At 45.2% G+C, this 22280-nt stretch overlaps 1 protein-coding gene across 1 annotated transcript; it reads right to left on the reverse strand.

Annotated features, from left to right (window-relative positions):
* Window positions 1–445: 445 nt before the first annotated feature.
* On the reverse strand, window positions 446–20418 carry LOC105676629 (mucin-2-like). The gene is made up of 10 exons (XM_012374673.2): window positions 19010–20418; window positions 9917–10261; window positions 9475–9822; window positions 7032–8911; window positions 6484–6733; window positions 5649–6362; window positions 4980–5456; window positions 4155–4625; window positions 3329–3895; window positions 446–2902 (listed from the first exon to the last, which is right to left on the reverse strand). Exons 1-10 carry the CDS (start codon window positions 19010–19012, stop codon window positions 1448–1450), a joined length of 6510 nt encoding a protein of 2169 aa, XP_012230096.2. The 5' UTR covers window positions 19013–20418; the 3' UTR covers window positions 446–1447.
* Between the last annotated feature and the right edge of the window lie 1862 nt (window positions 20419–22280).

Below are 22280 nucleotides of genomic sequence, written 5' to 3' on the forward strand. Positions count from 1 at the left end.
TCTCGTCCTCGTCTTACTTCTCCGCACTTCCCTGTGGCCTCAACGCTCCACACCCCTCACCGCCCACGTAGCTACCATGCCACCTAGCCGTTCGCTCGCACATATATCGAAACCCCTTCGAGCATCCCCCACTTCCGGTGCCACCCCTCCGTGACGTGGCACCATCTGTACGAGCGATGTTGTATCTTGCCGATCGATGACGACGTAAGGGTGGGTTTCGGTCGACGCGCGGATAAAAGCCTTGGAAAAAGTTATCGGGACGACCACTTAGAGTCTGTTTGTATTTATAAGATCCCCTGCAAAATTGCCCAAGTGTTTGCATCAGCAAGACGGCGAAATTAAAGATACGAATTTCTCTCTTCGATAAATAAGGACTCGATCCACGATGGAATTAAAGTATCTCACGTCGCGCTTCGGGAAATGGAAAAAAGGACGGCAGATGCAGTTTATTGCGTTCTCGCGACTTTATTAAAATACTTACACGCTTTAACTTACACGTACACGACACAGATATGTAATTAAATTAAATAGACTTAACTGCTAAAGCGTTACACAAAGTGGTCGCCCGCGCTGGCGGAGAACGCCAGTCGAACCATCGCGCTTCGATCTCGCCGGAAAGACGCCGGCTGTGCACGCTCGGGGTCCTTTTTATAAGCACACGTCGCGACGGACGATCGATTTGCCGCCGACGACGCGGAATTTCCTTCCCCGTAGAGAAGATGTCCCTTTCTCACGGCCGATATCACGCTGGTATTTCGCCTTTAAACTCCCGACATACATAATTTGTCGCGACATCTTGAGCGATGCCTTATCTCGCAACGATAAAATATCCTCTCGAAATGAAGGCGCTTGGAGAACATTGATCATTCCCTACACGCTCACGTGCGAGGCTGTGAGGCGCAAACTTAGTGATATAATCAATTCACCGTTCCGCTATCGCGCTGAACCGTAATTTCGGCCGGAATTTTAGGCACTTGCCACTTTTACATATATAAAAATATCTTTCTCTTCGATTAAAATAACGCACGTAAAGTTGCAATAATTTTCCATCTGAAAAAGAGCGAGAATCTCATTGTGTAATTTCTCGGAGATTCGATTCGCAAGCACGATATATCTCGATCAATGTGCAAAAAGAGTGATTCGAAAGATGCGTGCGTTAACACTTTTCTGTCTGGCGAATAACTCCTTGTTTTTCCTACAGAATTTCTCTAGAAATCTATATTTATCTTATATTAAGTAAGAATCAATACATCTAAGTACATTGATATTAAAGGGCATCGCTAAATTAAAAGCAATGATAGATACTTAATAAAAATAAATGTTGCCGTTCACAATCGCCTTTCTCGCTGCTGACTTTCGATAAAGAACCGGACAGAAAAGTGCCGAGGATGATCCCGCAGAACCTGATCGCCTATTTCTCACGTCGCGAATTATAATCAAACCTCCCTCATCTCGTCAAATCATCCATATTCGGTTTCGTCATCACGCATCGGCCTCTGTAGCAGATCTCCGTCATGTGTGACACCTTCGTGGTTGTCGAAGTTCGCAGGACCTTGCCCAGCATCGTGGAATTCGTCTGCGCCACATTGCCGGCGGTTTGTTTCACCGACGTTATCGTCTTCGCGGTGGACGTCGTCGTGGACGGCTCTGTCGTCACCTCGGACGGCGTGACCGTGTTCGCGGTCGTGTCCGGGATCAGCGTGGTCGTTTCGAGAGTCGTGACGCTCTCCTTCGTCGTCGTCTCACCCTGCCGCGCCTCTTCGCGGCTCGTCGCGCTCTCCTTCGCGCCTTGCGTCACGGCCGTGACGGTCGTGCCGGCTCTTCGATTCACCTCCTCGGACACCGTCGTGCTCGCCTCGCGCGCCGAAGAATCGGCACCGTTGAATCGGGAATTATTCGCGGGAGTCTCGCTTTTAGATTCGACCACCTTCGCGATCTCCACCCCGTCTTCTCGCTCGGCGCTCTTCATGCTGTCGAAGATGGCTTTCACGTAGGCGGACAGCGTTTTCACGCTGCCGTCGCCCTCGTTTCGCGCGACAACGCTGGGGAAGGACGTCGTGGAGTACGAGCTTGGCGCGGACTTGTCCAAGGCCGACGGCGGATACCTCACCTCACTCCACTTAGCTCTGTGATTCTTCGGATGCGTCTCGCTCCCGCCGGCATTCACCTTCTGCCTCCTCAGCGTCATTATGTGCTCCTTCTTCTGTTTTTCGATGGCACTCAGCTTCCGTATCTCGTCCGTCGCGACCGGGAAGCCCGTCATTTCTGCCATGGCGTCCTCAATTTCCCTCGACGTTCCCGATCCATCCGGATAGTTCGTCGGCAGGCTGTACCTTTCATTGAGCATCTCGATGTCCTCCAAATTATTCTGCTCACTTTGATCCTCCTGAGAATTCTCGTCCGATTTTGTCTTGTTTCGCGCTTCAGTTTCCTGTATCAAAGCGGCAGCTTCCTTAGAAGTCGCTTCCTGGGAGTTGTCTCTCGATCCGGTTGCACTTTCAGCGCGTTCCGTACTGGCGTTCGGTATCAGCGTCGTGCCGATCGACATGTGGTTTTCTTTCAAAGTTGCAGTCTCGCCGTGGTCGGAAACAATGTACGGCGTCGTCGTCGGCGACTCCGTTGTGGCGAAATAGACGCGAGTCGGGATGGAGACCTCGCCCTTCTTCAGCATCTCCTCCAGGAAGTCCTGCAGCATTGATTTTTTCGTCGTTTCTGCGGCAGTTCCGGTAGTCGCGGCGATGGTCGTCGTAATCGGCTGAGCGGTGGTGGTCTTTGATTCATAATTGTACTTGTACTCATCCTGATGCAGACTATTCGTCGCAGAATCATGATGTTGAGATTCGGCGGTGACGAAATCATTCGGGAGAGGTCTTACTCGCACGCGGATTCTTTTCCGTCGGGTCTGAAAAATTAATTTTCGGCGTGCTTCATATTGCCCTTCGTGGAGATAAAATGAGAAAAAGATTCGCGATGCAATTTTAATTTGGCTTGAAATTTTTATACCAACACGTTGCACATAAATGAATGTGCGTGTTGCACGAAATTATTGTAAATATTTGAAACATTTAAAAATATACTTTTTACATTATTGAGATTTTAATTCATTTTCATATAATTAATTATCCTTCTTTTTAAGTTATTAACTTCATACTCGCGAGAAAAACATTTTAAATTTAGCTTTTAAAAACAAAATCTAAAGTAAATCCGGATACTTTTATCTTGACTTTTTACTCAGAATTTTATTAAAATTGAGATATAAGAGTATTTTTTTTCTATTTTTCTAAAACATATTAAATATTTTTTACGTTAAAACAAAAGAATATTTTACCTTTCTGCCAGTCGAGTCAGCCATTATTTTCACCTTCGGGGCATCATCAATCTGCTCCGTAAAATTCTCTTCTCTACCCATCCAGTTTCGTGTCTCTGATGACGTCGGCGAACTTGTCACCGCCGTTGTAGCGTTCAGCTTCTCCGTGTGATCCTGCGCATTCGTCTTCTTTCCGAAAGCATCCATCACTTCGTCAGCATTATTCAGGCGTTTCTGATAATCGGCAGAAACGATCATTGTCACCGACGGCACTTCCGGTCCAGCTGTGATGATCTCAGGCGCATTCTCGCTCGTCTGATCCTTATGGATCCTATTTCGGTTCTGCCTCGTCTCGTCGGCCACGCGATTCGAGGCTGCGAAGCTCGGCTGGAACGACGTTTTCGACAACTTCGTGGACCACTGGCTCTCGGCGCCGTAAATGTCACCGGCGGAGCTCGCATCCGAGCTCACGTGACCTGAATTACTGTACTTCTTCGTGTGAATACTGGCCAACTGAGTCTGATCGTACTCCTCCCGTCGCGACTGCTCCGGCAGATTGCCGAAGTTTAAAAGAAACTCCTGAGGATACTGGAAATATTGGCATTACATTTGATCGATTCAAAAGAGTGAGTCGTATTTATATATATATAAAAAAAAACGCTAAAAATAAATTTAAGCAAAAATTCACACAACAATGCGACGTATTTTTGTATTCTAAATCACATTTTGCAAATTCGGAAATTGCGAAAAAATAACGTTTCTTCCTGAATGCCGTTCGTAATGTGAAAATTGAAATGGGCACTTATTCGTCGCCTCTCAATGCGATCGCGACGGAAAATTTACTTACGTTTTCGCCACTCTCCTCGTAGAACTGCGCCGGTCGATTCCGATTCAGCGCGAATTGCGGCGTCACGTCGAAATTGTCGTCGTAGAGAGGCTGTTGTCCCGCCGCCGTCACCGGCAGCTGTTGCGGCGTTATTCGAGGATAATTCTCGTCCAGCGGCAATTCGTTGTTCGCCTCGAGGCCGGATTCTGTCGTCGACGTCGTGCGTTTCTTCGCCGGTCGGCGAATTCTTCCCTGCGCCCTCGTCGTCTTCGTCTCGTCCGGTCTCGTTTTCTGCCTCGTCGTGTACGCTCTGTTATCCGGTATCGTCGTCGCAACAGGTACCGTTTCCGTCGTCGTGCTCGTCGTTGTCGTTGTGAATGTTTTTGTAGTCGGACGGCGGGTCGGAGTCTGCTGGTATTTCGGACGATTTTTCAAGATGTGCGCCGGACTGGATTCCACCGCTGTCTCGTCGTTGGGGATTATGTGCTGTATCTGCGGCAAGTTTATTCGCGTTTATTTCTCGAGCAAGCTAGAAGGGTAGTTTTGTGCACGATAAAGCCCGTTGTAGGGAAGATCGATGGAGCGTTACGCGAAAATTTCGATTCAAATTGTTCGGTAAAAAATACCTTTGTAATATTGAAAAAAAATTGAAGAATTCTAGATGAGGTTTGAAGATCGATCAACTGTTTAGAACTTTACTTTAAAGTAACAAGCGTAAGAAAGAAAAAAAAAAAAAAAACGAAAAAATTTTATATGTGCTAGCGATAAAATAAAAAATTAATAATTAAACGAATAAGGCAAGAATTTAGGATATACATATTGGATTAAACCACAAAAACATCGCACCTCGGACAAAGCCGGTCTATATGTAACGGGCGTTTGGAATCTGCTGTCCACCGGATGCACCGATTGCGGCGAGTTAACCGGCTGGAAGTTCGGCGGTCTGATAAATCCGTAATCGACGTCTTCGTTGGACGTGCGATCGGTGGTCGTGGTGCTGGTGGTCGTCGGCGGCGTGGTGGTGGCGATCAACCTCTGCTGCTGCGCCGCGTGTATCTTTATGTATTCGTTACCCTCGGTCTGCACCTGCGATCCGTGACTTTGCGGACGCACGCGCGGCCTCGTCCTCGTTCCATCGCGCTGCCGTTGATTCGTGCGAGTGGAATCGTGACTCACGACGCTGAAGCGCACGTATTCGTCCTGAGAGCCGCGGGGCCGCGTCTGAACCGCGGAGTCTTGATGAGGGCGACTCCCGCTCAATCGACCTCGAACTCGCTGACGTATTATTAAATTCGCCGGGGTGGTCGTGCTCTTCGTGCTAATCTGAAAGCGGAGAGAGTTTTAACGATGATTAAATAAAATCTGTATTTATTTATAGATTCACTACGATCAATTATAATTTATTGCATTTTCGATAAAATTTCAACGACCGAAGCGGATTCTGGGAAACGCATCAAGCGATTAAAACACTTGTTCGAATTCAGTATCAATTCAATATCAATTTGACATGCGTACTTCGACGAGCGGTCTCTCCGTGGAGGGAATCCGCAGCTCGTACTCCTCGTGCTTGCTCTGCTGGAGCGGAACGAAAATCGGCGACGCGCCCGGATCGGTCTCCGTCGCCCCGTTTTCGATCTTGCCGTCGTCAACATTGCGGAACGAGTTGTAATCCGGCTGAGTTTGCGCCACGCTGACCTCGTAAATCGGGGAATATCGATGTTCCTCCCGGATTCGCGGGTCCTCCGTGCTGGCCAGATTGTAATTGGCGTCCTCCAGCTTGCTTTGATACCGCGGTCTCTCGGGACTCGTGTGATCCGGTGAATTCACACTCGCGATTTGATAATTGAATCCGTTCACGGGGGTCATCTCGAGCGCCGCCTGCTCGAAGCCGCCGTTCTGATCGTACGTCGCACTTTGCCGGTAGTTCGCTTCCTGCGGCTGGTTCTGCGGATAATTCTGACTCCTGGAGTAATCGCCGGATACCAAGGGCACGCCATGCTGGACCGTAAACTCGCGCAGCGGCGGATAATTTTCGGTTTGCGTGGCAGTGGTCGGCGAATAATTCTCCCGGGTGTAATCGCTCACTCCCGGCGACGGAGTTTCCTTCTGCTGGAGATTAGAGGCGGGTCCGTTCGCCGGCGAGTACGCGTCGGGAGATACATTACCCTGAGAGTCGCTCTGCGTCGGATAATTCTCCAAGTCGCCCGGCTGAGTGTTGTGACTCTGAACCTGCGTTAGTCGGGAAGACTATTTTTAGACATTTCGTTATTTTATTTTTCATATTTTGTATATGTTTTTTTTTTAAGATTTTTTAAAAATTTCACGAACAGGAATTTAAAATGAATCGTACCGCAGAACTCGTTCTGTCCCGAGTTCTAAGTTTTTGCGTTCTAGACGTTGGTCTCCTGTGTTCGATCGCGTTCGGCTTCTGCGTGGTTTCCGGCGCCCTCGCCTTCGTTGGCTCGTAAGAGGGTTCGTGATACTCCTCCGTCGTAGTCGAGAATCTGGATTTGGATCTGTTGTACGTTGGTCTTCGAGCTCTATCCGTTTTATTAGCCGGCGCCTGAGTCGTTCTGGATCTCGTGGGTACAACTCTGCTTCTGTGTATGCAATTTTAATACATTACCGCTGACATGCACGGTAAAACCGAGAATGTTGCATCGACGCTCTACAATTCTAGATATTAATATGAAATGGCATAAAAGTTTTACGCGCGACAGTTTTATGCCAGAAAAAATTTCACATCATTTACGACGCGCGTAATGTCAAAATGGCATAAAAATGGCAAGATATAAGTGAAGAAAAAATTTTGAACGCAAGTTATAAATTATACAAAAGTAACGTGCAACTATGAAACGATTCACATGCGCTTTTGTCACATTTTAAACACACACCCACCTTGTTCGCGGCCTGTAAGTCGTGGAATTCAAGCGAGCGGTCGTCGTTGCCGGCGTCGAGGTCGTGGTCATCGTGGGCGGCGTCGTGGCGACCGGAAGATTTCCCTCCTGCTTGTCCAACAATGAGTTTATCAAGCCGGGCAGGTGCGGCGAAATTGGCGGTAATTCCGCTGGCAAATTATATTGCGCCGATCCAACCGGCGCTCTGACGTCATTGGCGTCGTACGATTCCAGATTGCTCTGGCCGTGATACTGTTCGGCGGTGTTGTATCTCTGGCTCTCCCTCTGCTGCTCGAGCTCCTGATTAATGAGCGCTAATTGAGCTGCCAAGTCCTGCTCTTTTGCGGATGGATCGTGCGAATTCACCGCTTCGTCCTGGAAACTCGGCGTGCTGGAATAGGAAACCTCTTGTCTGTAGCTAACCGTTGTGTCAAACTTGGGTGACTGAGGAGTGGTCGATTTGGATTCCTGCTCGTAATACTTGCTCGGCTTCGCCTTCGCCGACTGTTCGCGTTCATAATACGACGTGCTAACTACGGACGCCGGCTTGCCGTCGTAGTATTGTCTGAATCTGAATCTCGAGCCCGTGGGCGGCGTCGAGTGAGAGGGCTCGTATTTCGGGCCGTTGGAATCCGCGCGGAAGTTCGGCGAGGCGCTCGATGAATCGTACGACGCGGTGGTGGCGATCGATCCGCTTTGATCGGCGTCGGTGTAAGAATTCGGCTCGATCAGCGGCATCGGGTTGGGATTTTGCTCGTCGACCGGCGCGCTGTCCGACGACACCTCCGACAGCGTGTTGACGACGACGGAGCCGATATGCGGCGCCGGGAATGGAATCTTCGAGTAACCGGGCGGCGGATCGAAGCTCAACGGCGCCACGAAGAAGGGCAGCTTGTCGACCTTACGCTCCACTCTGTTGTGATCGATCGACGACAGATACGGCAGATCGAATTTCGCATATCCGTACGGCGGGTCGAGATTTGACGGACCCACGAAGACCTGCGGCGACTCCGGACCGACGTTGTCCAAGACGGCGATGGTCTTCGCATCTCTTAGAAGTCGCAGAACATCGGTGACCTTGACAGACTCCAGCTTGGAGCTGGAACCACCCATGTAAACGGAGAGCGGCGGCTGATTCGGCGACGGCGTGGTCGCGGCTACCTCGTGGTAGCCCGATTGTTCCTGATTAACTCGCTGGCGCGGCCTGTTGCGGATCTTCTTGGCCCTCGTGCCGTCCGCGAGATGCTGGCGATGCGGCTGTTCGCGCACCAGCGCTTGCGACTGAGGATTTTGCTGAAGCAGACCGTGATTGACGGTCCGCAGCTGATCTCTCTGCTGGCTCTCCAGTTCGAGCTGCTTCTGCCTATCCTCGCGCTGTTGCGCCTCCTCCTCTCGGCGCTTCTCCTCCTTCACGCGAATCTCGGCGACTCGTCGTCGCTCGAGTTCCTCCTGCCTCTGCTTCTCTCTAGTCTCGCGGATTCGGTCCAGCTCGCGCTGCTTCGCTATCTCCTCCAGCCTTTCCAACTCCTTGCGCTTCTTCTCAGCTTCCTTCTGGCGCAACAGTTCTTGCTCCCGCTGCAGCGCTTCCTGCTGCAATCGCGTCTTCCGCTCGAGCGCCTTCTGCTCCTCGTTCAATCTCGTGAATTCCCTCGTGCGCTCCTCGTTCAAGAAATGCGCATTATCCTCGTGGTCCTTCTGAATCTGCTGCAGCACCTGCCGCGCGAAGGCCGCTTGCTCGGGCGAGAGCGAGGCCTGGTCGATGTTCCCTTGTTCGATGTTCTCTCGTTGCTGCTGGCGAACGGGATATGGCTTTCTTCCGCGATTCCTCTTCAGCTGACCTCTTTGCGCCAACGTTTCCGCCGGAACGTACACCAGTTGAACCTATGAGTTTTTGCGATTGTTCAAATATATGCCCTTAATTTTGGCTTATAAATTTTTCAATGGAAAATTGCTTAATCCTGGCTTTGTATAAATATTGGATTGATTTAATTGGAAGTAGTTTCTTAATTTTTTAACATTTATTAATTAACATTGTTGGAACTTATTGTTATATAATAAATATATTGATTATTAATTTGATTAAATTTGATTTTTATCATTTGCTGTTTTGATATTATTTATTCAATTTAATAAAAATAATCTATTATCAATACAAATCAAAAATCTAAAACAAATTCTGTAAATTTACTTTTTTTGTAAAATTCACGATTCGTTAAAATTAATTACTATTATAATTCTAACAAGCCAAGATTAATTTATCAAATCTTGCTCGCAGTTCCGGTTTCGCTCGGTTGATATTACGCATCCCGCGTATTCTATACACGCTCTAATTCTATTTAGCTTAGCGATTAGTGATAATATCGCAGAAATGCACAAGTAGAAATCGGTCAATGGATAAATTACACAATCCGGAAGAAAGCAAAGTGCGCGAGGATTGTACGAACCTCCTCCTCTTCATTGCTTCCGATCAGAGAAGATTGCGGTAAGCCTTGGTGTCCCTTCAGACGTTTCCCGTCGGGTCTCTGACTTCCTTGCTTCGGCACGTACGTATGCGGCGGTCTTTCTTGCGCGTCCTCCGCGCTCTCGCCGTGCTGCAGCACAACTTGGCCCTCGTTCAGATTCTGATGGACCAGTCCCGGTCTCTGAGATAGGAAATTCTGAGGCGGATAGACCGGTGGAAGCGCGTCTGATGACGGATGCGGCGGGATCAGAGTCTCCGGCGCTTGCACGGCGCTCGGCGGTAGCGCTTGCTTCTCGTCCTCGGCACTGCTGTACGGCACGTACGCCTGAGACTTTAAACAAAAACGCAGGATGAGTATTTTCGATTTAAAAAAAAAATGAATTAATTACTAACGCAAGCGAGATTTTCTTTTCTTTTTTTTTCACCTGAAGAATTTGCTGCTGGGCTCTGAGCTGTTGCTGCAGCAGAAGGAGCTTTTGAATGCTCTCCTGCGTCTTTTGCAACTGAATCAGCTGTTCCTGGTATTGATGCTGAAGGGCGGGCGGTAAAGCGAGCGATTGTATCGGATTCGGCAGATGCGTGGCGCTGGTCAAGAGCCCGCCTCTCGCATCCTCCTGCGGTAGCTGGCCGGCTCTCTGCGGATTAGCCAGCGGGATCCACTCGCTGTTGGAGACCTGCCGCGACCATCGTTCGGCCGCGCTTCCGTCGAATCCGCCTAACAACGTTAGGGCGATGAATACCGCGGTCGGCGTGAGGCACCGCCGCACAATCTAAAACCAACAACATCGATTCAATCGATCGCGGGAATAATTAACCCCGGCGAGACGCGGCACGTACCCGGCTGTCTGTTGACAGCGTAAAATTGCTCTGATTGACTTTTGCACGGTGGATCTGGGTCAACATCGACATCAGTCCCCGCGTTCGGCGTGATTCATATTTTAAAAATAAACCCCTCTCGCGTCGCGCAAGCCGTGTGCGAGCGTAGTTTCGAAATATCGAGCGCGTTTTGTCCTCCGAATCCAATCGCCGGACCATTGAATATTCTATTTAGATAGACAAAAATACGAGCGCAAAACGTTCCCGTTTGTAGAATAATGGAGCAGCACTTTCGGACGGAGCGTGTTATTTTATTCGTTACGAAATGTAGAATAACAAAGGGAGCATCGTAGGACAAGACGTGGAATAACAGTCTCGGAATAACAAGCGGGGAAACAACAAGAAACCGACCGCAGTCTCACCGCATCTATCACAATGTGAATAAATGAGTGAAGTACTTATCGCGGGATGAGATGGCCACAACTCGCTTATGGCTTTTAATGGAATCTGCGGTTTAATGAAACTCGCAATAGGACAGAACCACTACGGCGGTAGAGGCGGCGCTGTTAATCATTTCCGATATTATCATCAATACTCATTAAACATTTCATAAACTTTCATATTGATCAAAATCTTTGAATAAATTGTTTCTTTACTGTGGGAAGAGATTTATGGAAGTAGATTGTCAACGATGAGAAGACACTATTGCGTCTAGAAAATAATAATAGTCATTTGTTACGAAATAATTAGTTTTAATGCTAATTTCTGTCAAACTTTTCTCATCTTTAACAAAATTTCATGAAGTGCGAAACAAATTTATTGCATTATCTCATTGTTGTTGTAATCATTTCACATTTAATTAGAAAATGATAGAGATTCTACCACCCGATTAATAGAAATGAATCAAGCCTTATCAGACTCACACGTATTTTCCATTAATTACAGAATTATATAAACTTAATTAAAATGTTATACATAAATATGTGTCGCGAAATAAAAAGCATAATCACACACAAGTTAGTAAATAAAATTTTATATATGTTATTCAAAAACTTAAAATGGTATTTACGATTCAAAAATAATTAATACAATGCGCAAAATTGAATGTTGCATTAATATTTGCGTGTGACATTATTAATATTCCTGTTCAAGTGACAAAGTTTCATACACTACGATTACTGACGCTCGCAATTGATTCGTTTCGCGCAGATTGCAAGTATCACTGATTGACTGTTCATCTTGAATAGAGATGCGAGTGACGCACATTGTTCGATCGAAACAATGCAGCTCACGATTCCCTCAATATCTGCTTTTCCATTTCGCTTCTACCTCTGCGAATTTGCACGCTGGCGTAAATGCACCTTTCTGCTGTATAAGTCATTAGACGAAGAAACAAATCGCTGACGAGCGTGTCTCGTAATGCAGTAGATCTATCACGAAGTATCCGGTTTTTATCCGCGATTTGCCAACAAATAAGTAATATCAAACCACTCGTAAATTACAGCTCGAATGATAGTGCTGTAAGCGTGAGTCACTAAACCCATTTGCGTGTGTAAAGACGACTTTCACTAAAGTTGTTACTCATGTCTATTTGTTCGATCTTCGTATAAAAAAAAAAAGAAACATTGCAACACGTTGAGAAAAGGTGCGATTTTGAACGAACTATTGATAATAATCTGTAAGGAATAATTAAAATAAATAATCACTGACGAACACGAACGATTCGCTCTACGAATAATGGATTAAAATCTTTTAAAAACACGCGATATTGTATCTGTGATCTCCTTTGTAATATCGCGACTCATTTCGTAGCAAATATTTGCAGGCAGTGTCGAGCGACATAATGTTCCAGTGAATGTAGTCGGCCTTCTAGTTACGAACGCGGAAAATATGGACATGCGACCACTATCTTCAACCTATTTCACATTCGCGAGCGTATCAGCAAGAGCGTGACCATTCGCGCGAGTAAGCGTTCAGATAGAAATAAGAGATTTTTCTTCATTATCCAACTCCTTGCGAGCGAGGTTTAACGCAAAGAGATTATCGGCAATCTGGAAGAAATACGGGCTGAAGCAATTCAACGGTATTATCTCATTTTTATATTATTCGTAATTAATGTTTGCAGAGTGATATCATCGACACACCGATGATATCATCAACGAAGTGAACGCATTGTGGAAAATCCACCAGTTCCTAGATTTTACGATGTTTCTCTTTTATTTTTCTAATGCGCATCAGTCAAGTCTGCGTGCCACTGACATGATTTTGATTACGAGCCCCGATGCATATGCGCTTATATGCAATTTTCATTACGGAAGATCGCGTGTCGGACACGGCATGCGATTTTTCTGCTTTCTTCGCGATTCTTTCCGAGCGCATTCCGCCCGCTTGTTTTTAGAAACGAATCCATCGAGTGTAAAATAACGATGCGATCCTCAGCGCGGGTTCCTCGTCGGGAAGAAAAGAAATCGATTGCGCCGGCGGAATGTTCGATTGTATATATGTATCGCGCGCATGCACGGAGCAACAAAATTCCGACAGAGAATTTACTGCGAATCAATCGGCGAAAGCAGCGGTATCGATGAAAGATCAGAGAAATAAATTCTAATTAAATAGTTCTAATCATATCATACGCGCAGTTATCTTTCTAAAAATCTAAACGCATCAAAAACAAATATTGAAATTAGCTGATCTCCGTGAAACACGCTAGCATAATCGATTCTCGCGAGTTTGCGCGTTACATTTTTTATGTTGAAATATAAATTATATATTTTCCTTCACAGTTATTCAACATCAATCAGATAGATAAAATCTATCGGATAGGTAAAGGGAACAGTTTTAAAAAAAACAGTTTTCAAGAAATTTCCCAAGAACAATTTTTCTAGCTACACGGTCGAAGGCACGTCGTTCCGTAACAATGGCGGTTCCGTCGTAATTCCGCTTTCAATCCTGGCCAATAGCTTCCCACGTATCCTAGTCGCGGGTGTGATTGAAGCGATCTGATCGTCGTGCCCGTCGAAAGAAATGACTTTCTCTAAATGGAGGAGCGCATAAAGCATCGGCGCGATATTATCCGGTCTCGTTGGGCTTTGCTCACCCAACATCGCCAATTCCGCCGGTAATGCGTGCAATTATCAATCGTTTCGTGCGCGCCAGATGCCGGATCAGGATGGTGTTAAAAAGGAGGTCGAGCACCTTTCTCCCGCGTAAGGCGTGAACGCGCGAAGAAGCCAGCTGGCGTCTTCGGTAAAGGCGCGGTCTCGGCGACGTCGTTCAATCGCGCTTTCAACACGTTGAGCACCGCAGAAAATTCAATTACATTGTTAAAGAAATTCCTTCGAGTGTGTGCTAAATTTTTAAATTGAACACAAATTTATTAAAAAAATATAAAAAATAATGATATCGAAAAATTGAATACTTCGGAATTTGAGCATTTGAAAAATATAAGTAAATTTAAGATAGATTAAAGAAGAAATATGTATATTTTATATATTTCGCTACGGTTGAACGTTGGCTGACAGTGTTAAAGTGGAGTATAATGATTGCTGTAAATCATGCATGTTGCAGTTTTCTCCACAATTATCCATAAAACATCCTATAAACCGGCTTTCATGACAACTAAATCTTCTCTTTATTTGAGAAATTTAATACGCTACAATTATTGTAGCTATGAAAATGCGAATTTGTTGTAAGTACGTCTAAAAAAACTGACAGCTACTTCATTCACGAAGATGCCTCTATTTAAATGTATTACATCCAGGAAATGATATGTGGCGGGTCGAGTGACCCGATCGAAGGTACCGTTCGCAAAAATGTCATATATTCGCGGCCTTCGGTATTTCACGCTCTACTTGTATGTTTGCACTATCCGGTAGTCGCTCGGAAACTTTCGTTTCTTAGGTTTCGAGAGGGTGCTCGGCGCGCGCGCGCGCGCGCTCCAAGAGAAAAGTACTGAACGAACGATGCAAGTCTCGTGTTTCCTTTAACAATCTTTACACGCCGACTCGGAAGTGGCGTGTGTTCCGCGATAACATCCTGCAACCGTGACTCATTTGTAAAACGTATTTTGTTCCGGAGATTATGCAGTAACTCATCGTTTAATTGCCGCGTGCTTAATTGCTACGCAATGAAAACCGGATTGGTTAAATTAACTTCGAGCGCAACGTCGTTCACAACAAGTGGAAATAGAACGGAGAGAACGCAGTTGCGTAAAGGAATTTTCGAAGGGAGGACTCGTCTAGCGGAAATTCAATTTGCGACACACTCATTTGTCACATTAAACAAGCGATGTCGACTTTATTCGAGAAGATGGTATCTGTCGGTGATGCGCGTTTTCACTAAAAGTCCGCTGTATATCTTGAATCGCGAACGTTGTTCAATCTCATTATAATTCCCGCGAGCCATTGTTCTTTCTGCGTGTAACAGCTGCGGCGAATCTGTTGTTCCGATGAAGACCCGCGATATGTAAGGCAAGTATAAGTAAGTGCGCGATTGTTTTCCATCGGGAAAAGCGATATCCGTCGGATATCTGGATATTTTATGAATTCATTTCTGCGGCTGAACAATCGCGCATTTCTGCGGAATGGCATTCGCATTTGTTTGTGACGGGCAGATTTATCGTCCCGACGGTGCCGTTTTGACGCGAGCGTCGGGGGAGCGCGCGATATTTTTCTCAGTGAAACGATCGATCCGCTCGATTCCTGTCACCGGGAGATCATCGGCAGGTTTCACATGTTCGATCCGGTCGGATGGTCCACGCCTCATCGGCGTGCCACTTATTCTCACCGACTTTCTTCGCGGCGCTCCACCTTTACTTTCGCCTTCGAACTTTTTGGCTTCCGCTCGGGCGCGCTGCACCGCGACCGATCCGGACGGTGGTTCCCCGGCTATCGCGAGGGATCGCTTACTCGTGCGACTTCTGAGCATGAAAAGATAAATAGCACGCTGTCGGAAATGGAGGAAACGAGTGCGAGTAATGCACGACGGAAAAGCGGCGTCGCGCGCGTGAGTGTGAAATTCGCTCTCGCCGCGAAGGAGGACGGAAAATACTACTTCACTGATCGTATAAAGAAATTCTGCATTTTTTCTTTCCATCTTGGAAAATTGTTCGAGCGGGATCCAATTGATAAATATTTGTTTTTGCTAAATGAGTTGTGCGAGCGAGTCGTCGCACGTCGAGGTCGTTATCCTTGAACAGGATACGCCCGGGGCGACAATGACGGCGTGATCGTGAGACGATCGCGTGTAGGACGATTGCGGAATTAGCGAGCCGCCGATTGTGTGCATTGTTCGCACAACGTGTATAAGCTTTTATGATCTATGACGTTGATTGGCGTATAGGGAAGTATTGTGACGTAACTAATTCTAAGTTCGTCAAACACGCTTTCCCGGTTTCTCTACGATGTGCATTGCAGAAGAATCGAAGCGACGTGTAATTAACTTTGCTCGAGACATGTATATTCAAGAAGTCTCACGTAAGAGATAATATTATAATTATATTACGTATGTTTTTATTCGAAAATGTAATAAAGTCGCGCATTCGTCGTACAAGATTGGGATGCGCGCTTCTCTCGAAAGAATTTCTCCCTCTTCACGCGACGAGGCGACTTTACTCGCTTAAGTGTCAATAGCGTGACGCGCAAGTTCGTCGCGGCAAAACGTAATTAGAGATTGCAAATTTTTCCTAGTTTCATTTCGCTCGCGAGAGCGGCACGCGATGGAACTATTAAGAAGCCGGAGGCGAGGGATTCCTTTTCTTCTCGTCCGGTTGTGTGCCACTTAGACTTTCGTCGCAAGGACTTCCGCCTACGGTTGACCTTCCAGCGTAGGAAAATCATTCCTCTTGCCGTCGTCGTTGCTCGTTTGAAACTTTATTTCGTGAAGAATAATTTTGCCGCTTCACAAACTTCGACGTTAATAGAACATGTTTCTCGCGCGTCATTAATTAAATTCTTCGGAAATATTTATCTGCAAAATGCATCGCGGAAATATATTGGCGAAATTGAACTTCGAAAATGTATCAGTGAAACAATATTCGCTGTTTATTTTTACATTGAAAATTATTTCGCACGTTTTCTATTTTTAAAGCACGCGAATCAACAATAAACAGCCTTCTCTCTGGAGAGTGAATAATCGCGTGCAGATGCTTAATTAATTAATGACCTCGTACGCGACCATGTTATCATTAATTAGAATCTAACGGACGCGAATATTGGCCAACTAAACGACGCCGCATACCGTCACACGTATTGGAAATCAAAATTTGCTCGCCCGAGGGCAAAAGCATTTGACCCAGTTGCGCGTAAATTATTTGAGGTGCACAAATTTCCGGGGGGGGGAGGGAAAAAAACGCGCACACAGAAATCTGTACAAGAAATCTATGCAATCTGATGGAACATTTCGTTCGTCCTGATTGAGAAAATTTCACGTTATGCACCGCGGGTGCAAGTGGGCCGCGAATTGTAACTCGGGCATCGAATCACGCGATCACGGAAGGGGGAGGGGTGGTGGGGGGGGGGCAGGCGATTGAACTCAAATTCAGATTTCACTCGAGCGCCCTATCGAAACGGCCTGGGCCGAGAGAAAGGAGCAGCCTACGGAATCGCGCCCGCGCTATGAAAAATCGAATAATAGGCAAAAGTCGCGAAGCTGTTCGCCGGCGGGGACGAAATGCGGGTCAGTGTGTGAACAGCTCTTCGCTCCTTATGCTGCATTTCAGGAGGTCGGCGACCGGCTGCCTCTCTCGATCCGCCTGTTTTTTTTCGACGGAGGAATTACACGCTGATTAGACCCGTCTTATTCCGGCGTAAGGAGAAATAATTTTCTTTTTTTTTTACAGCAAGTCGTAAAATTTTGAAAAGATAATTGCCCGTCGCTGTAATATTTTTGAAAACGTAGAGTTTATAATTAAGTGTAAAATCTTCGAGATAATTATAATGTGAATAGCAGACACTAAAGTTGCCATTTAAACTCTACAGCTTTGCATAAACGAAATAGCCGACCGAGAGAAATTATGCAATTAATCATATCTAATTATGTGTGTAATATCTTGAACGAGATCTAGATACTCGTGAAACGTGCTTTCGAAAGAAAGGCGTCGGCAGTTGTTATCGATACGCGTAAAATGACATTTCGCGTAAGAACTCGCACTACTTTCTCTTTCCATCTTTTTTCTTTTTTTTCCTTTTTTTTTGATAATGGATTCAGTGATGAATTTGGGGATGAATTCGGGGCACGATAATGAATGCGCGCCATCGAACTCCGGAACATCCGATTTATACGGCTTTTAAGTATATCTTTGTGCCACCTTGTATCCGGTTATTTGAATTTATAGCGCACTGCTATTCTAAAATCTGTATTTTTCAGCATAAAAATGCGGCATGTGTACCGCGGTTACGATATAACCGCTAATCAAAACTCGTAAATTACATATGCATGATATACTTCGACCCAATTATAGTGGATTGAATCGAAACGATTCGCAAGCTTGTATTAATATTTGCATGTATTTTCGTTTCGGCAACAATATCCGCGATAAACTGTTTCATTAGCTACGCGCGTAACGGAGATTTTTTTTTTCCAGGAACATTTTTTTCCCCCCCAAACATTAACGCTCGCTGTTTAATATTCCGTGGTATTTCTTAAGCCGTTTAGTAGCCGTAAATTACGTAGTGTGAAATTTACAACATCGGCATACGGAGCGTAAGTTAGAAAGCGTAGTAATGCGAGAGACGCATCGACACACTGGTCTATTTTACAATTATCGCTATTCGAGATGGAAGAATTCAATTTCCGATCTTGAATGATCACTTTGATGTTGCGCACAAAGAAATATGTAAATTACTTGGAATAACATCGGGCAAAAGATTCGAATGATATCTGTGCGCGCTGCGCAAATAGAAACGAATTTATTCACTGTGACGAGCAATAGTGCATTTGGGGCCTCTTGCGATTGCACATTTCATTCTTTAAAGAGGCCGAACTTCAACGAGAAACGTTACTTTCTACTGTTAATTATGCACACGTTCTGTTAATGGACGGGCGCGATTAAGCGAGCCGTATATGTAAATTTATACAGATCTCAAAAGTGCAATCTCCTTCTATCAATTTTTCGCTCGAAGTTGCACAGTGATTCTATCATCGTGAATGTAATAAGCATTAATGCGCGGACTACTTTTACTTTTGCGCATTGCGTGAAATGGACGCCCAGAAGTGATATTAGCATATTTATTTCATTGTATATTTTAGGAAATCCCATATAAACGATCGTTTCGAAAAACTCTGCGCTCGAAATTTCTTTTAGTGTAATCAATCGTCGGATTATTATCTATCAGTAGATATCGCAAAGTTATTTTATTAAAATGCAAGGTGTTGTAAAATATTTTTTTCCAACATAACTTTTTCAAATCAGAAAAATCATCAATCATTAAATATTCAATTTTACAAAATTAATATAATTTAAATAATTGAGTAATTCCTGCAATATTTTGATCTCACTTTTGTATAATAGAAATTTTATGAAAATTGTAATAATAACTTGTTTCACAAAATAAGAGATATTTTTCGTCTATTGTTTTCCTTTATGACAATTGCGGTCGAATATAAATTACGTACACCAACGGCTGCAATTCGCGTAAATGAACTCGAAAATTCCGAACGCACAGGCTTTCGCATGCGGTCCACCGCAATGCCAACAAACTCACCATTGTGCAGGGCGGCTGTACTTCCGCACTGGGTCGCCGCAACGCCACCCTCGACCTACTGGCTCGTTCTTCTCCGCTTCTCCTTTCTCCTCGCTCTTCCTCCCTTTCTCTCTTTCTGCGAACTTCACTCGGCGATTATCGCTTTTGTTTACTGACCGCGCCCCTCGCACTCGCTCACATCGCACCACTGGCACATGTCCTCCCGTCGCAGTCCGATCTTATCGTGATTAGGCCCCGTCGGATTCTCCCCCGTCACTTCCAGCCGTCGAGCCGTTTTGCTCCGCGAGCTTGGCGCGTCAACGTGCGTCTACGGGCGCGCGGTGCCTCGACACGGTGATATACGTGCGGTCTTAGTAACACGAGCAGTTTGAACGGGCTCTCCCGAGCAGGACAGGCTATATAGATATCCCCTCCAGGAGACGACGGAGAACTCGCGGGCAGGGTACCACCGGCGGACCGTGATCCAGGAGAAAGCCTCTCCTTCGATTGATCCCATGGTGTACGTTGGGTATCTTTCTAGGAGAGATACGCCCGTCAGTCTTGCGCTCGGAATCATCATCTTTCTTCTAGCATCGTAATTGACTGGAAAAAATCAATTCAAGTTATTGTTATCTTATCTTAATTGACTTCTTTTCTTGAGAAATTGAACCCTAAAACAGTTCGTTGTACAAAATTGTAAAAAAATTTTTATTCTATTTTAAATGTTACTTTGCATAAAATATAGATATCGCTCAATTCAAACGTATTACTTTACAAAGCGTTATAGTATTCATAAATCATCTCGCGCATCCTCCAACCTGCGCGCAAAAAGCTGAAAATTATTACGCGATCAATCATTTTCCAATTACGATTCACGACATTCATCGTGCATTGTTCTGCTTTCTTTTCGTAACAATCCAATTGCAGCCTGTCCCGTTTAAAACTCAAATCACAGTGTTTTAAGCATCGAGCATGCTGAACGCCGATATGCACGCATCTATTAGACCGCAATGAATGTAAGGACTTGACTGATTTAGTATTGTTAACTTGAACTATACGTAAGTAGCTTTTTAACTGCAAATCATGAACTTGCCAGTTTATTACGCATACTTATTCGTACATATATTTTATGTTCAAAAATTAAAATCTTTAATTCTCTAATTTGCAAATGTCTTCTGCATTATGCACGACGTATCAATCTGCACACGGAATTGTGCCCCGAATTCTGTCGCAAATTATAGGTTAGCTTAGAGTGGGCTTTATGAGAGAGCTGCTCCGCTTCGGCCGGAGCTCGCAAGGCAAGCGGGAGAAGTGAGAGGCGATCGGAGGTGTGCGCGTGTTACTCGTTCTTATGCAACTTCTGATTGGAATCGTGGGTCAGTTCGTCGACTCTTACAGAAATATGCGCTGCTACGATCCTCTCGCCCGCAGGAAGAAACGAGAGGCGCTGTACGCAGCGCCTGGGATTAGGAAACGCATCGGCCGCGTTCGCCGCGTCCGAGACGCGTACGTACGCGCTGGCTCATGTCCCGGGATGCCGCTCAGGATGTTGCATCCGACGGTATTTCGCCTGCCTCCGTGTCGGAGCCGGCCGCGCGGCTTGTCGGAGGAAACACGCCCGACTTCGCGAAACTTTCGTAATTCACCGCGAGCATCGATTTCCTGCACGGGCTTCGGGCACTCGAATCAAACTCAAATTGGTTTGATAGGAAACCAATGTGAACGGCCGCATTATTCCGGATATTACCATTCATTCGTAATTGACTGTTATTCCGGGTCGACGTTAATGATTGAAAAGTATCTGCTATTACGTTTTCGCATTTTAAACCTTTGCAAGTCACTTTTCACACGTTTCATTTAATTAAATTGTTAACTAATTAAGTGAGAATCTCCTCTCTTTTATGCTGCATTATCGAAATAATAATTCTGACATTTACATTGTAATTTATACATCAATGTATCATTAATTATGTGAATGTATATATTATACAATAAATGAGAGAGATTGACGATTTATGGATCGAAATACATCGTTTTCAGAGTTTCAAAAACTCTCTACTTTTAAATCATATTGCTATTAATTATTGGAAGTATTGTCCAAAAAATTCTTACGATTACTGCGGAGACTTGAGAATCTTGAGAATTGCGTTACCTTTTAATAGAAGTTTCAAAGCTGTTCCTACAGAACATATCCTTTTAAGGCTCGTTGCGAAAAATAAGAACAAGCAAGATAGTAGAATAAGGCGAATCCGTGGAAGGACGAGGCGAATCGTCGAATTGAATGCCCGGATATACGGGGTGCTGATGATTGCACGCCTTCAACATTCGCACGGCCCCACGGACGCCGGACACGCCGTCCTGCATAAAACCATCAAAAATTACGCCTTACGAGGCAAATTAATTACTTGGCCGCGCGGAGATTTTCATCAGACGCGTATATATTACACAATTTCGTAATAAGCAATGAAGAATTTCGATGAGAAAAGATCGCGCACAATGTCAACCTTTCTATCTAAATTCGGTCGAGCGCCTTTCTGTTACATTCTCCGGTTTAGTGTTCTGCAAGGATATCCAATATCCCTTTCCAATCATTCGGCTTCTCTCATCGACCAGTTCGCTTGACCGATGCTCTGCGCAAACTAAGCAAATGGCTGTTGTGACGAGGGTGAAAGTGAGAGAAATTCGCGATTTGTCCCATTGAATATCTATATAAACTTGTCGCAAACAAGAGCACTCCAGAATCTGCACATCGATGTTCGCTCAAAACGTTAATCGGTTTGCATAATAGCTGTTCTGACGATAAGTAACGCGAGCCTTGGGACGCGCGTCGCTATATAGCGATTAGAAAAACATAATTTCTCCTCGCTGTAGAAAGTATTCATATTTGTGGCGAATGGAAGCTGTGAAAGTAAAATAACTATGCCTAATCAATGTTTTAGTATTATTGTATTTATTATATTGTCGGAAAAGAATTAGCGTGGAGGCTAAAGTTTATGGCAGAAAGTCAATCAGCATAAACAATCCTGACGCTATTCGGTTCTTTTGCAACTCTTTCCAGCGTTTAAGGAATTTCAACGGATGAAGTTATAGAGAATTACACGTAATACACGCTGCGAGATGATATTGCGCCACTTTTGCGAGATGCATTACGATAAATTTATAAAAACGAAAAATATCGTACCTTTGTGTGGACATCCTGTACGGCCGTGTTTGCACATATTTCGACCTTCGCCTTTCCTTTCACTGCTGTTATTTGTAAAAATTGGCGGCACTTCAAGTAAGACTTCCTGCG

The sequence above is a fragment of the Linepithema humile genome, chromosome 3 (assembly GCF_040581485.1).
Source record: "Linepithema humile isolate Giens D197 chromosome 3, Lhum_UNIL_v1.0, whole genome shotgun sequence".
In the NCBI taxonomy this organism is placed as follows: Eukaryota; Metazoa; Arthropoda; class Insecta; order Hymenoptera; family Formicidae; genus Linepithema; species Linepithema humile.

Excerpts from the sequence above, each read along its gene's own strand:
- LOC105676629 (XM_012374673.2), bottom strand. Across the intron at positions 9,823-9,916 it reads CCCAGCAGCAAATTCTTCAG|TCTCAGGCGTACGTGCCGTA; the intron begins GTGAAAAAAAAA and ends TTTTGTTTAAAG. Across the intron at positions 5,457-5,648 it reads CGGAGAGACCGCTCGTCGAA|ATTAGCACGAAGAGCACGAC; the intron begins GTACGCATGTCA and ends CTCCGCTTTCAG.